This window comes from Eleutherodactylus coqui, chromosome 13, assembly GCF_035609145.1.
Source record: "Eleutherodactylus coqui strain aEleCoq1 chromosome 13, aEleCoq1.hap1, whole genome shotgun sequence".
Classification (NCBI taxonomy): Eukaryota; Metazoa; Chordata; class Amphibia; order Anura; family Eleutherodactylidae; genus Eleutherodactylus; species Eleutherodactylus coqui.
In genome coordinates, this window is record NC_089849.1 from 20,096,373 (window position 1) to 20,113,065 (window position 16,693).

At 45.4% G+C, this 16,693-nt stretch overlaps 1 protein-coding gene across 2 annotated transcripts in view; it reads right to left on the minus strand.

Moving 5' to 3' along the window:
* Positions 1-16,693, minus strand: part of PHACTR3 (phosphatase and actin regulator 3) — a 108,174-nt gene that overhangs the window by 66,267 nt on the left and 25,214 nt on the right. For both annotated transcript variants that reach the window (XM_066588084.1, XM_066588085.1), the window contains exons 2-4: positions 10,663-10,824; positions 10,498-10,584; positions 1,345-1,527 (exon numbers count right to left, since the gene is read on the minus strand). In XM_066588084.1, coding sequence (XP_066444181.1) covers positions 1,345-1,527; positions 10,498-10,584; positions 10,663-10,824 — 432 coding nt within the window. The remainder of the gene's footprint in view (positions 1-1,344; positions 1,528-10,497; positions 10,585-10,662; positions 10,825-16,693) is intronic.

A 16,693-nucleotide genomic window follows, 5' to 3' on the forward strand; every position in this document is an offset into this window, starting at 1 on the left:
GCATCCCCAAACATCTAACTTTCATAACTTCTGCATAGTTCTAATTCACTTTCCATGTCATTTCTGGTAAGTGATGGATGTCCCCCTAGGCATAAGCTAATCACATGTTGTCCCACTGCTGGTGATTTGTTATAATCTTGCAGGAAACAAGGAAAAAAATACAAGTGTTCCAGTTTCTTACAGCACCCCCGCAGGAGAAGTGAAGCATTACATTAAAATCAATGAATTGTCTTTAATGCATGGACACGCTGGGCTCTCCAGGGTGAGAGAGAGGCTTTGTAGCCACCTTGGCTAATAGAGAAGATCTTGACAATCCTTTTAAAAAGTCAATAAACCCCCCTCAGTAAATGTTAGCCATTCACGTATCCTAATGAAATCCTGGTGACAACCAATATAGCTGCCATAATGATACCCAGTGTTGCAGTGCGCCAGGCACAATCAGGAAGTTTACACAGTCAGCTTACATGCAGACGTCAGCCCTGGCCCACTTGCCCGTGCCTTCAGTGCCTGCACCCTGTTATTCAGCGCTGAAGACCAATGAGTCTTCTTCCTGTCACTGCAGGAGGACCCTGAGCTGTCGTCTCTTGGAAATCCCTCAGTGAGATCACTGTATTATGTGCCCTTCTTTACAAATCTGCTACAGCATTCCCTGTGGTGAATACTCTGATTGGCTGACAAGGAGGTGTTTCATCTAGCCAGCCAATCAGCCATAATGGAAGTTATTTATTCTAGGCCCGCCTCTACATGGGCACTGGTTATTATACTGCCTGAATTTTTTGGGTTAGGCAGCAGCCAGTGTCAGCTAAGTACCTATGGCTATTAGGGCTGTGTTAGGGCTTATTCACTTCTACCTTATACTGTGCTGTATACATTGCTCTTTCCATCTGCATTAAACATCTTCCGCATCCTCTATCTAGGGACAGACAAGGCCATCTAGGTTCATGACATGGGGTTACCCCTATCAGGACGATCACCCTGTTTTTAGGCAGGGTCCACAGCACCAAAATTGGTTAGGTATATCGTTCCCTTTCCCATATTTCTGTTACCGTTTTTGCCCTGTTTGTGTTCCCCACGTGATATTATATATGTCTAAATTGGTCCACTGAGGACATTATTTAGGCCTTAGTCTGACGTGTTGGTGATGTCCGTGAACAGCACCATACTTGTGCCCTGCATGAACGTAACACCCAGCTTCCATGAGTCCTGAATGTTAACCCGATCAGGATACCAAGAAGGTTGGGTGACTGGGTGGAAGATGTAATGGCGTCCATATTGGTTATCGCCTAGTCCTCTAGGAAAAAAGCTAATTATTAGCAGACGGGGACATCTGAAGGACTGTGATACCTTCTTGATCTTCCTCTGTGTCTGTCTGCTGGTCGTCATCCAGAGAACTGGCATTCACTGAGGCTGCTGCAGATGTTTCTGGAAGTGTTCCCTCACTGGGAGGTGACTGGCTTAGAGGGGATGGTAGGTCTCCGATGGACTCGCTTGTGGCATCTTCTACTGGACTGTCTTTAGGATCAAAGTCTGAAAAAAATCAGTTTATTTGTGAAAAGGCATCAAAAGCTGTTCATTATTACTAGACAAACAGTATAGACATAGTAGGGCTAGGCTTCAGGAGTCACACTACATAAATGGCACACATGGGCACCTCAAAAAGCTCACAGAATATAATGAATAAACACCACCACAGGCCAAAATACATAGTCACAGCCCCCCCAAAAATTTACAAGTTCAAAGAAAAGTGTACCGCATCCTTTGATTAAAATTTCACTGTTATTAGTAATCCAATTATATAAAAACCCTGATTGCAGCCTATAATGTCCCAAACTATAATATTTAGATGAATAAGTGGACTAACCGCCATGAAAAGGGCGACCCCACACTGAAACCTGAACTGCCTCTCCCTATCTGTCCCTAATTAAAAATAGGAAAGGTATTAGATACCCGGGTCAGGACAAAAGAGGTCTAAACCACAAAATAAAAAATAATAAATCCAAAAACTATTAATAGAAAATACCACCCCCAAAATGAAAAAATACAGACAAAAAAAAAATGCAAAAAATATGTATACATTAAGCCCTCATGACATCAAATGATAGAGCTTCCTTCTTCTTCTTCCAGTGGTCTCCTCTAGTAAGAAGCCCTTAAAGGATGAAGGCTGGAGTTATAATGCCATGGCTGCAAACCTCCATCTCATGGTATGCTGGTCCATGGTCCTTCACAGCGGAGTTCAGGGGGCTTTTTGGTAGATGTTTTTGGTGCAGCTTTGCATTCTCAAAACACTTCAAAATTAATTTTTGTTTGCATTTCACTTATCACAATCACTTCTTAATTAGACTGGGGTGTGGCAGAACTCACAAAGGGTCCTGCCTTTTGGATCCGGTGCCATGATGTGCTACTGCTGGGGCTCACTTGTCACTGGAGGTGTGGGCAGTCACCTACACTCCCGACTGCTTTACATCACCTTTACAGGCTTCCTGTAGGGTGCGTATGCACTCCCAATACTCCAATTAAAGCGACAGTGCACACACTCCATTAGACCCTTCACCAGGCTCTAACCACTTGCCCCTATATTAGGCATTCTCTCCCATAGAAGATGCCTAAGGAATTTGCTCTCCTGTAGCCTTCTGTGACAAAGTCCCTGTTCATTTGCTTTCTGGTTTTAACTCCTACCTGACCCACGACTACTGTGACCTCTGTGCTTCCTGACCTTGGCTCTGATTATTGGACTTCGCTATTACTCGCTGCCTGTCCTGACCCTCTGCCTAGACTTTGTTACCTCATCTGTGCCACCAGCCCTGGCCATACCCTATCTGACAACTACGTCAGAGTCCATACCATCAGGTACCAGTGCAACGTCAGCAGCCACACCGCTGGCACTATCTTGACAAGTAATGACTTGGGGACCCTGCGGTAAAGACTGTATCGCAGGTAGGGGTCAAAGGTGAAAACTGGGGTACCCCAGGTGCTGTCTCCGTTGATAGCCCAAAGCCAAACCGGTGTGCAGCAAGGGGGATCCAAATCTGTCTGCCTGACATCTAGTTTATAGTACGTCACCCAAAGAGCAGCATACCCGTCATTCACCCATTCCTTACTGGCTAGCTAGTGATGAAAAGGGGATGCAACTAGGTCCATGCTAGAGGTATGTTCACAGGGTGGAATATTTCGGTGTGGATTGTGCCTCTAGAACTGCAGCAGAAATCCACAACTAGCCGCGTATTTCTGCCACGGGCTTACTCCTCCATTTGTCTTGGATTTGCATCCTTATTTAACCCCTGTCAATGTGTAGAATTTCTAATGCAGGTCTGACATGGAATCTGCATGAAGAAGTGACATGTCAAAGATCCCCGCCATATGGACTACAGTGCAGATCCCCATTCAAATGGACCGGACTCTTCACTGGTACGGATCTGATACGGCATCTTCATAGATTTCATATCAAGTCTACAGCAATTTTCTGCTGTGTGAATATACTCTTACATGGGACACAAAATGGGCATCCCAGATCATGTGGGCCCAAAGCCTTGGATTGTGGGGTCTGTCCTGCCACCCTGAGATGTGGAATGTCCCAATGTCAACCTATGCAGCTCGGCAGGCACCATGGAGTGACATTATCATGCCTGCTGCACACAGGAGTGATCTCCACCGTGGCAGTGAGGTAGGTGGCTTTCGGTAAGAGCAACTCAAAACATCCTAGTGTGTGGGGGAGCACTGAGGGGGCATTACTGAGGGCACGTTTTTGCATAAGAGCAATAACTAGGAATCACTGGGGGCACCTTTTCTGTTTGGAGGCACTAAGGGGAACATCACCAGAGGACTCATTAGGGGAACCATACTGTGTGCGGGGCATCAATGGGGGCACCATACTATTAGGGCCATCACTATATGCATTTTTCTGTGTGTGGACACTAAGGGGACATCACACTGAGTGGGGGCATTACAGGGGCCACTTCTTCAGCGCAGTGAATTAAAAGGGCATTTTTTACTATTTGAGAGGCATCACTGGGAGTGCTTTTTCTATGTGGGACACTAAAGGGGGCATTTTACTATGTAGGGGCATCATTACTTTGAGGGGGCACTAAAGAGGTGTTATACGGGGGCATAATTAGGGACACTATGGAGGAATCATTACTGTGTAGGGGGCATTAGGGTGAAGTGAGTGCAATAAAGCAGTTTCATTTTGCCTGGGAGGCACTATGGAGACATCCTTTCAGGAGGGCACTTACTTACTGGGGGCACAGATTTTGTGTGGTGTCACTAATGGGCTATAACTTGGCACCATACTTCTCCTGAAGGGCACTGTTACTATGTGGGGGCACGGAGGCGACTGGGCAGGATTGGGTGTAGTTAGAGGCCAGGCTTGCTGGTAAAATATTTACTGCATCGCATCTAGCAGGTATTCTCATCTCAGCATCTTCCAGATTAGGAGTCGTTCTTTGTAGCTGCTCTGGTTGGTGTTCATGTACAGAACCCTGTTGTATGTAGATGGGGTGTGAGGATTTTGTAGGGGTCCTCTACAGCACCCAGATATAGTAGGTGGTGCTCTCATTGTCCAATCTTAGGGCACATGCACATTGTTAAAAAAAGTACAGAGCAGCGGCAAATTTATGGCATCCATCTAAAACCCTACCTTGATCCCTGAGTTCTGGGAATGATGCATGCTGGGAGGATGTGTTTACAGGTAATCACCCTCACTGCATACAAGAAAACCCAAGATCAATGCTCAGAAACCAAATGTTAATGCTGTAGCATCAGCGAAAATAAGTAAAAAGTATAGGAACCCTTTAAGAATTAAATTCTACCATAAATAGAATGGTACATGCCACATTCCACCACTAGGGGGCAGTACCTGCCTATAAGAATGCATCGGCCAAAAACTGATATTGTAAACTACAGAATCAGCGAGATGTGGGCGACTGATACAAAATCGGATTCTGAAGGCTCCCACGTACAACCCATGTGTTCAGTAACAGAACAGCAGTGCATAATTGGAGCGGCGTGACTGAAAAACCCAGCGGGGACCTGCGGCTTTCTATTCAATCAAGCGCTGGCATTGTGATGGCTGTGAATACAGGGTTATTGAGCGGGACCTGCAGCCACTACAGTGCCGACTCTAATGGCGGATGCTTTATGCCTATTATTTATTAATGGAGCGTGTTATGACAATTTTACACTGCGCAAATGACATCAGGATTTCCCAATAACACCCCCCCCCCCCCCCCTCCACACCTAAAAAAAAATCCTTGTCTGCAGGTTGGCAATTGTTTGTAATATCGGGGCGATGGGCCATGCAGAAGGAAGAAACCCGACAAGGACGGGTTACTTTGGCATTAAGGGGTTGTCTAGTTAAAAAATCCATTTCACGTACAGTGTTAGAGGATTCTGGGGTAATAAGGGGAGTGGGGCCGCCTGTACAGGATGCCCCTCTATTAGTCAGAGCAGCTACAAAGAGCTTTTACACTGTGGAGGTCCCTGCATATCCATGCATTACACATACAGCCTATTGATTAAAATGGGCACGGTGTAATACTTCATTTCCCCTGTGGGGGAGCTGTAGAGAAATGGAACACTTGACCCTTTCACAACATGCGCTGTACATGTGAAGTGGAGCGCATGTGCACATTTGGTAAGTTATGTTCATATATGTATGACAATATTATGGTGCCATCTGGAGGCTAGTGGTGATACTGCATCACTCTGTTTCTGGAGCGCAGGAGTTCAAGATGAAGTGAGTGTTGATGCGGTTGAGGTCGCCTCGTATCGGGCTACTCTGTGTTATTGCAAGGTCTCTGACCGGTAAAGAGTGACTTACGGCCATTACAACCTGAGAACTTGGATACAGAGACTTGGTAAACATGAGTTCAGCAACATTTTTCGTATTTAGTGCCTCCGACTTGTCAGAAGAATTGATTGAAGCCTTATTGTTTAATAAAGAGTCATTAAGCAACGATAGCGCCCCCTCTTGACTATGTTTCAGCGACCACCTGTGTAGGCGCAGAACTGTGTTCCCTATTTACTTCGGATCAAGGATGGACAAAAAGATCACCCAAGGTAAGACCCCTATTGAAAGAACTGGAGGGGAGCCCGAATGTCATCCCTGGGTCTACCCCCTTACACATGTACGGCACTGATTATTAGGGGGCTCAGAAGCAGAGTCCTCAGTAATCCGAGCGGGGTTGTGGCTCTAACTTACCGCCATGATCGCACCAGGATGGAGCTTAGCTCTGAGCACAGTAATTTAACCATTTAGATGCCGGCATCTAGAGGGATTGGAGAGGAAGGGGGCTCCCTTCTTCACCCTGTCAGGATTTATGCGATCTGATCATGGGGTGCCAATGGTTACCATAGCAACCGAGGGTCAAATTATGGCCTCCAGTTCTGCCATCCATGGTTGCTTGTGAGGTTCAGTGTTGATCACTGACTGTAACAATAGGCTGTACTGTTGGTGAGGAACATGACAGTTAGCAATAATACACTGTACTACATAAGCATTGCAGTGTATTATCTAAGTATTAAAACAGTCGCATCTTCCGGTACCCTCGTAGGACAAACAAGTGCGGCAAAAAAAAAAAAATGTTTTCATGTCAGAACCCCCCCCCCCCCCCGCTATAAAAAAAATAAAATAAAGCCAAAAAGTGCCATTTTTTTGACAAAACTCTTTATTATTGAAAAAAAAGGAAATTAAAAATAAATTTGGTATTGACACGTTCGTAACGAATGGCGCTATAAAATTATTTATCTCATACACTGAACAATGCCAGCATTGTTATTGTTAAAAGGCTGACGTTTATACCGCACGGTGAGCAGATTTAAAAAAATAAAATAAAAACAGAATTACGTTTTTTTGAACAGCTCAGATCCTTAAAACACCATAAACAGTGATCAAAAATTCTGTCTGCACGCAAAATTGGTACCAATGAAAACGTCAGCGTGTCCCGCAAATAACAAGGCCGCACACGGCGTCGCAGGCGGAACAATAAAAATGATGGTTCCCTGAATACGAAAATAAGGATTGTCCCAATAAAATGGAGCCCCAAGAATCCCCAAGGGGCCCCTTCATTTGTGAGGCCGGTGTTTGAGTCATGGCGCACGCTGGGGCCACGGGGGAGATGATAAAATGCGCACATTCAGGATAATATAGACTGAGTTTTGTTTATCTGCTAAATTGAAAATCAGCAAGAAAAATGACATTTTCAGATTTATCCTCCACTTTGCTTCAGTTCCTGTGAAACACTGAAAGGGTTAACAGAACTTGTACATGCCATTTTGTAAACTTTGAGGGCTGCACTTTTTAAAATGGGGTCATTTATGGGGGTTTTAATATATAGAAATTGGCCCTTTAAAAAATAGATGTTAGTAACTTCATCAAAACCAGACAACCTGCCGCTAGAATTCACGCTTTTTGACGTCCAAAATAAATTAAAGGACACTTTAAAAATGGCACCAACATTCAGCGCACATGGGGTTAATGTTTGGTGTGGTATGATTATCTGTCTTAGGGCTTATCCACATGAGCGTATGTCGGCCGCCGTTTTCACGGCCAGCCGATATATGCTACCATTTGATGTATTGGATTCCAATGTATCAAATCACACTGGCGCATTTCCGCGGCGTAAAAGTGCCCAGCAGGAAAGATAGTCCTGGAACTATATTTACCGGATGGACTACGGCCGCTGCCATAGACTCCTATGGGAGCCAATGACAGCAGCCAGAGAGGGGAGGTGGGAGGGAGTTTAGCAGCTCTTCTCCTCTCTGCCCCGTCCCACCCCCTCCCATTGCAAACAGTGGCAAGGGGCGGAGAGGGGGTGGGAGCTAAACACACTAGCTCCCGCCCTGTCCCGCCTTTCCCCCTTGCAGAGAGTCGGCAAGGGGGAGGGAATGGGGAGACATCTTAGTGGAGTTAAGCTGCCTCCTCCTGCCCGACGGCATATACGCCAAGCCCGTGCATCAGATGGTAGCGTATATTGGCCGGCCGTGAAAACGCCGGCCGATATACGCTCGTGTGAATAAGCATTTACAAGCAGAAAAATTCAAAACTTGAAAATTTTTCCAGATTTTCTGTAAAATTTGACCAAAATTGACCTCTAGCATAAAGTACGATGTAAAAGTAAAAGTATTCCAAAGTTATTACCTCCTAACCCTTTCCAATCCAATGCCGGGCCTGCCCCGACATCATTATTTCCCTCCACAGCTCTGATGTCGGGACAGGCCTGACACTGCAGTGCAGGAGTGCATCTGCACCCGATCTTCAGACACATGGGGTGCAGATGCACTTCTGCACTGATCCTCATCGAGGACCCCCAAGGAGAAGGCAGAAAGGGTTTTTAACCCTTTCTGCCTTCTCCTTTACACATTACATAGCGCTCAATTAGCGTTATGTAATGCATGAAGATTCCGGCCGGCAATCATGTGACCGCCGGTGTTACCTGACCCCCAGCGGTCACTTGAACGCCGAGTCGGGAGGCCGAAGGGAGAATCCGGAAGTATTACTTCTGCATTCTGCCCGGCAATCATGTGACCGCTGGGTGCCACCTGACCCCAGCCGTCACATGATCGCCGAGCCGGGAGGCAGAAGGGAGAATGCAGAACTAATGCATTCCCCCCACGGTGCAGTGAGCACCTGCACCCTCCTGAACTCAGTCAGTTCAGGAGGGTGACGGGAAAATGTATTTTTTCTCATCCATTCTCCCCAGCTCCAATCTATTTGGAGCTGGGGAGAATGGATGAGAAAAAATAAATGGATTGGAAAGGGTTAAGGGCTCCCACACACTTGTGCTTTTTTAACGCAAATGTCATTGGGACTTTCTAATGTTGAAAACGCATCACACAAAAATCGCAAAGCACAAACATGGGATGCATTTTTAATAGAGATCAGCGAGCACGCTCGGATAAGCCAGTTACTCGAGCGAGCCTCGCTCTTCTCAAGTAACTGCATTCTTGTCCGAGCAGGCTCGGGGGGGAGAGAGAGATCTCTCTCACTCTCTCCCCCGCTATCCCCCTCCGTCCCCCCGTGCTCGCTCATCTCTAGTTTTTAACATTAGAAAGTCCCATTGGCATTCGCATTAAAGAAAGCGCAGTGATTGTTGGGGTCTTTATGTTTAATGGGGTTGTGCAAACTGAGCGACTACACAGAGGACTGGTGATAAAGGTGTCATCGGTGCGGCTCTCACAGCTGAGACCCCCACAGATCCTGAGAACAGGAGATCCTTGTCCCCCCACTTGCTTACTGCAACCCTTGAAGTGACGAGTCGATGGACTTTCCATGGCCACAGCGTAATTTCTATGTTACAGCCGTACGGTCCACCCTTCTTCCCCACCCCCGCTTGTCTACTGAACCTATTTCACTACAGGGTCCACATGTAGAATCAGTTCAGATCTTGAATGTTGCAAACAGTCTGAAACGAGTCTTACGATATGTAATGATAAAGCACAAGGGATTCTAGCAGAGTTTAGTCTGTCCCACTGTGACTTGTGTTATGCCTGTCCGCTACATCTGGCAGCACCTCCTCACACCTTCCCTGACTGTGGTTGCTGGCATTCTCCAGGTCTCTTGTGCAGCAGACGCCCCAATAACCCCCCCAGCTGCTTCCTCTGTCTGTAGTATGCACAATTACTCAGACATTCTTTTAACCCTTTCCAATCCAATTTTGGATTCAAGGTTTCCTAAAAGGCTTTCTCTTTTTGCTGTTATACAACAGTGCCATCTGCTGGCTAAAGCCACTGTGTGTGCGCCAGAGAAGCTCCGACGCCAGAGAGGCTCCGACAACAGAGTGGCTGGGAGTAGGTAAAAATACCCTGTCGGACATCTTCTGACATTGGAGCTGTACAAGCTTCAATCAGAATGTAGGAAGACGTCAGAGAGTGGATTGGAAAGAGTTAAAGGGCCACACACACCCAGCTTTCCCATCCCTAACCCGGCTCTTTCCAGGTTATTTAAGGGTTCTTCCTCTGGTGGAAATTTCCTAGTGGTTCTGTGAACGTGTATCTGTATCCTGTTTGACTATCGACTTTGACCCTCTACCTGACTACCCAGCTTTCCGAATTCGGCCTGTCGAGATCTTGGCCACTTATGTTGCCTGATCCTCGCCTGCCTGAACTTCTGCCTGTTTACTGTGTTGATTAAACTCCGCCTGCTCTGATCTCAGCCTCATATTTTGACTACGTCCCTGCCCGTTCCTTTGGTACTACCCTCTGGTGCCTGGATAGCTGTCACTGTACTAAGACTACTCTTGGAGAAAAGACCCAGAGGTTTCCTGCAGCGAAGACCAGATCTCTCAAAAAGGGTTCAAGGGTGAAAACCAGGGAACTCTTTAGTGTAGCCCTCAGGAGTAGCCTAAATCAGTCAGTGATGCAATGGGTCTACACCCACTATGTTGGCACTTATCATTGGAGAAGATGGGGGTCCCTTGGCCGCCCCCATCATTTCCATTCTAACACTCTTCCGGGTTATACAGTGTAATTACATATTACAGCGCCACCTGGATTATAATTTACCTTTTTCCATAATCTCCAGAATTCCCTTCTTGATGATGTCATCGCGGCTCTGCCGGTTGGTGATCTTCTTGGGGGTGGAGACAATTCCTGGGAATAGATAGAATTATTACTTGACCTTGCTTTTGCCCTTGAAGTATCTTCTGTCACTTCCGGCATGACTCTCACCTGCAGAGGACTGCTTCAGCTTTTCACTTTTCTTTTTCCTCCACTTCCAAGGTTTGAAGATCCTCCCCAGTGTGGCCAGCTTACTGTTCCTCCTGGCAGGTGGAGTCCGCATCCCTGTTACCAGATACTCCGTCCGCAACGCTGGTGACTGGGCCATCTCCTCTATATGTGAGAAGAGAGGAAGCATAAGGTTAGTATAATGGGGGGGGGGGGGGGGGGGTCACGGAGAGCAATAAGGGACACCCACTGGTACTGGTCTACCCCACAACATTGGACAGTAGGGCCACCAGGGCTTGTTTGCGTCACCCCTTCTCCATGACTCGTAGGCAGATGAACCCAGTATACCAAGAGACTGGTCCTTCAATCTCTAAAATGTCTTCAGTATAAATGCAAAGGCAGTCAAAACCAATGCATTCTGAATTATTACAGCTTTGAGGATATCTCTGGGACTATAATATTAATGGCTTATACTTAGAATAGACCTTCAATATCTGATCAATGAGTGAAGGGGCTGCAGCAGTCTAGCGAGCGCCGTGTTTCATTGTTTACCAGGAACAGCACCATACATTCAGTTGTGGCTGTGCCTGGTATTGCACCTCAGTCCCATTCAACCTATTTATATAGTCCAGTTGGACCTCCACCCTAGGGTGTTCCTATTGCCCGTGGGATGAGAAATAAAAGGTCTTCAGTTCTGACACTTTTAAATACAGTCACAAGTATTACTAACGCATTTTGGACTATCAGAGTCCTTTTAGAGGGTTTCTCTGGGACTATAATATTGATGGTCTGTCCTTAGGATAGGCTTTCAATATCTCATAGATGAATGAAGGGACTGCAGCAGTTCAGCAAGTTGTTTACCAGGAACAGTGTCATACTTTTGGTTGTGGCTGTACCGGGTATTGCAGCTCAGTCCTATTCAGACTATATTGTACAGTTGGGCCTCCTTCATATGGTGTTGCCATTGCCCAAAAAAAGTTTTTAGCATTGACACCTTTAGAAACGCAGTCACAAGTAAACTAACGCATTTAAACTATAAAAGTCCTTTTAGAAGGAACAGCACTATACATTTGATTGTGGCTGTGCCTGGTATTGCAGCCCAATCCCATTCAACCTATTTATAAAGTCCAGTTGGGCCTTTGCCCTACGGTTTTATCACATTGCCCATGTGTAACTCAGACGAGAAAAAGGTCTTCAGTACTGACACTTTTAAAGTCACAGTTACAACTATACTAATGCGTTTTTGACCATGCAAGTTCTTTTTGAGGATTTTTCTGGATTGTACTATTGATGGCTTATCCTTCGGGTAGGCCTTCAATATCTGATTAATGAAGGGCCTGCAGCAGTCTAGCGAGCGCCGCATTTCATTGTTCACCAGGAAGGCCATCATACATCCGGTTGTAGCTGGGCCTGGTAAGGCGCCTCAGTCCCATTCAGAGTATGTATATTCTCCAGTTGGGTCTCCTGCATGTGGTGTTCCTACTGCCCCTGGTTATGTGAGATGAAACATAAAAGATCTTAAGTATGGACATAAATGCTAACGCATTTTAGACTATCAACGTCTTTCTCTTGGACTGTCATATCGATGGCTTACCCTTGGGATAAGTCATCAATAGCTAATCAATGACTCAGATCAGATGAATGAAGGGGCTGCAGAAGTCCAATGAGTGCCACACCACCTTTATTGTATACCAGGAACAGTGCCATACATTTGGTTGTGGCTGTGCCTGGTCTTGCAGCTCAGTCCCATTCCAACTATTTCTATAGTTCAGTTGAGCCTCCACCTTATGGCGTTCCTATTTCCCATAGATAAGTGGGATGAGGTAACCCTACCCCAACTCTACCGTTCTATAGGTTTTTCCTTTATGGAATTTTGCAAGGCCCTAAATCCGCAGTTGTCCATTTGTCAGCAGCATGGGATAAACTTCACTTTAAGGGTCACCAGGGATGGAGGGGACACAGGTGTTACCTATGGTACATTAGTATAGTGGGGGAGGGGGTTGTGTTTTTGCTCTGTTGCCTTCTCTTCTTTATATGGCACTGTAAGGGTTAACACCGCACATGATTATCCCCCTTCATATTCATACACTGGCTATGGTCATCGATTTTCGGAAACCACTTGTGGTGTTAATCGTCCGCAGCTCTTCTATTTAATAATGTGCTCATTTATCATAAACGGAGGAGGAATAAAACTCAGCAGATTTCCAGCAGCCCACAGCCAGGATATAAATAATGTACCAGTCCTGAGTACCAGGAACGGAGCCATTCATTATGTATACATCCGCTCCCCGGGGGCAGCGTCTGCACAGACGCCTCTGCCGACCTGAAAACTACACGGGGAGGGACGTCTCGTGGCCTTTTGCACCCAGATTTACGCAGCCCAGTGACCTGTATGACAGTCTGAGCCCATTACAGGTAACACCCTGGCATCCTACGTGGCACATATACCCAGATAGGCAGCGGTAAGGAGCTGGGATGTGCCACTAGCCGTCTAAGTAAATGTGCCACCAAAGAAAATTGTGGAAAGTGGCAGCATAAATGGTCGTCTCTTGATTCAAAAGTTGAAAAGTTTATTAATTCCATAAGAGCAACGTTTCGGCCCAAAAAGAGGCCCTTTTCAAGCTAAAACATGTGATGATAATTATACTGATAGTCATGAAGTCTGCCACTGTCCTCCTAAACGTGGCAGCCAGTGCCCCCTCCTTAAAGGGCCACTCCGCTGATTTTGTTTCCCTTCATTATATAGCTATCCCCTCAGTATATATAAGCGGGCTGGCGTAACATTAGTTAGTTATTCCTTTTTATCTAGAAGTCCCGGCCTCATTATCTTCAGATGGTCATGTGATCTCAATTCTGACCAGCTCACATCTACTTATGGATTCACGTCTAGTCAGATTCTCAGTTTGTGTGATGCTGTTACATGAATCTACCACAGAAACTGCCTAGAGGGGGATACAGACACTCCTATCACAGTTACTGATGATAATCACACTGCTCCTGTCACACAGGTTTAATAGAGGAGATCACAGCTCCTCCTCCTAACTGTATATTTCTCATCGTCTATAGCTTATTTAGGTGAAGATAGAAGGTTATGATAATTAGACTGTTCCCGCATCGAGCAAAAATGTTATAGCCTCAACTAATGCTGTAAAGATGCATCATGAAATTGATTTGAAAGTGAAAAATCCCAAGATGGTGCCTGATGAGCATCAGACAGGGGCTGCACTGCAGGGAAGTGACTGCAGTACACAGAGAAGGCCTCCATAGTGTAACAGGCAATCGGGTAAAGGGGACCGCAATGAAAAAATGTGTTTTTGCCAGAGTGGACCTTTAACAGTGACAATCATAGTGCTCCAACTCTCTAAATCTGGCAACCAATACCCCCTAACAGTGACGGCCACTGTATCCTTTTTAACAATGACAACCTTGTGGCCCTACTTCTTAATTCTGTCAGCCAAAGTGTCCTAACCTCCTTAAATGTGACAGCCAATGTCCCCCATAATAGTGACAGCCAATGTCCCCCATAATAGTGGCAGTAAATGTCCCCTATAATAGTAACAGGTAATGCCTCCTACTTATTTTTGACATCTTACTGTATGTCCCTTATAACAATGACAGTCATAGTGCCCCCTCCAATAGTGACAGCCAATGTCCCACATGCCCCGCCTCCTTATTTGTGACAGAAGTGTCCCCATAACAGCAACTACAAGTTCTCTATAATAGAAAAAATCAATGCCTCATATTTAATAGTGACAGCCTATGCCCCCCATAAGAGTGACGGCCACAGTACGCCAAATCCTTAATAGCGACAGTCACAGATTCCACCACAATAGTGACAGCAGATGTTCACAATAATAATCCAGTCCATTGCACCTCTCTTAATTGTGACATCCAATACCCCATATCAGTGACTTCCCATGTCCCCTTCCTTGACAGTGACAGTGTTCCCCTTTAACAATGACCATCACAATGCGCCAGCTCCTTATTTGTGATAGCCAGTGTTCCCCATAATGGCAACAGCAAGTGTCCCCTATCAGTGACGGCCTCAGGTTAGATGGCACCCTGTGTGGAATTTCGTTTTGTGCCTCCCCCTCATAAAAGCAAGATATGTACTGTACTGATAGGCAGTCTTGTACAGAATGCAGCAAGATGGCAGCATACTGACACCAGAATAGCTCAGTGAATAAATACTGTACCAGAACCAAGCTCATAACATAAATACAGCCCCAGAACCAAACTCAGTAGATAGATATAATACCAGAAGCAAACTCGGTAGATAAGTACAGCACCATAATGCAGCTCATAACATAAAATACAGCAACAGAACCCAGCTCAGTACATAGGTACAATGCCAGAACCAAGCTCATAACAGAAATACAGCACCATAATGAAGCTCATAACATTAACACAGCAACAGACCCCAGATCAGTACATAAATAGAGTAGCAGGATTAAGAGTTTTGAAAAGGCGCCAATGGGCTGACAGCGGGGAGGAGGTCAGGAGGAGGAGGATTCATGTAGCTTCACAAGATGTTGCCACATGGACGAAAAGAATCATCTGGTTACATGGACCTAATATGGAAGAGCGATAGCCTCCAGCCAACTTCTGCCTGGTGCCCTACAAGCTGTGGTTGGCGCCTTGTACGACCGTATGGGTCGCATGTAGCTAAGGCCGGCCATGTTCCCTATAATAGTAAAAGTAAGTGCCCCCCACCTAATTGTGACATCCAATGCCCAATAACAGATGCAGCAAAACTGGGTTTGTCCCTTTGTGAACCCTGATAAATCACAGGGACGTCGGGGCTGATGCAAATATAAAAAGCTATCACACTTTCTAGAATACCCTTTATAGAACAGTCCTGTAATTCTCAACTGCTCAAAAGTGAGTATTGTAGCCGAGTCACTAAGCCAGGGCCCTTTATCAGCAACTGATGCAAACAACCCAACCGGCTCTGCTACATTGGCATATTTACAGCAATGAATCGTTCACATTAAATTAGATAGCGGGAGCAGTGGCCTGGAACACACAACTCCAACTAACCATCGGAATTGGGAAGGAGCCCAACCCCCATCATATCATTAAATACACTGCAGAGCGGGATCATGGAGGAGCTTTCACCAACTCATCTGCTAGATATTTTTAGAAGAATGAACGGGGTCCCCAATCACATCCCGTAAGGTGTATGCAGCACATGGAGCATCATGGGGACCTGCACAGATCACTACTTATCTACATGCATGCACAGAAACTCCAGTTCCTTCCTTCCCTCCCTAATATTTACCTATATCTATTCATACATCATATATCTATTCAGCGATTTTCTTTCTTTATCCTCCATCTAGAAAAACAAGCCAGCGAAAGAGAACAAAAAGTTACACTATCTGTCTCATATGTATTCATGTTTCTTCCTCTACCCATTTCTATCTATCTGTCTATCTAATTGTCATTCTTCAGCTCATGTCTGTTCATCTATCTTGTTCCTTCACAGCTATTCTTATATCTATTTTCTTTCTTTTTTTTCATTAATTCCCCTTCTTTATATCTATCACATTTCTATCTCATATCTATTTATCTGAACCAAAAAACAGCAGCGCTGGGCCAAATTAGAGGCGTTGCAGTATCACAGCCACGAATATTCCCAAACCACGCGGCGCATCCACGTATATATGTACCAATAATGGCCCAGTGCGAGTGAGTGCTGACATGTTGTGTCTATGGGTGGATAAATAAACTGATTATTTACCAGACTTGGATGTGCTGTTGGCTTTGGAATCTATCTATCTATCTATCTATCTATCTATCTATCTATTTATCTATCTCTCTCTCTCTCTCTCTCTCTCTCTCTCTCTCTATCTATCTGTCAATCTATCTCTATCTATCTATCTCATATCTATCTATCTATCTGTCAATCTATCTCTATCTATCTATCTCATATCTATCTATCTATCGATCTATCTCTATCTATCTATCTCATATCTATCTATCTATCTCTCTCATATCTATCTATGTCTTTCTCTCTCTCTCATATCTATCT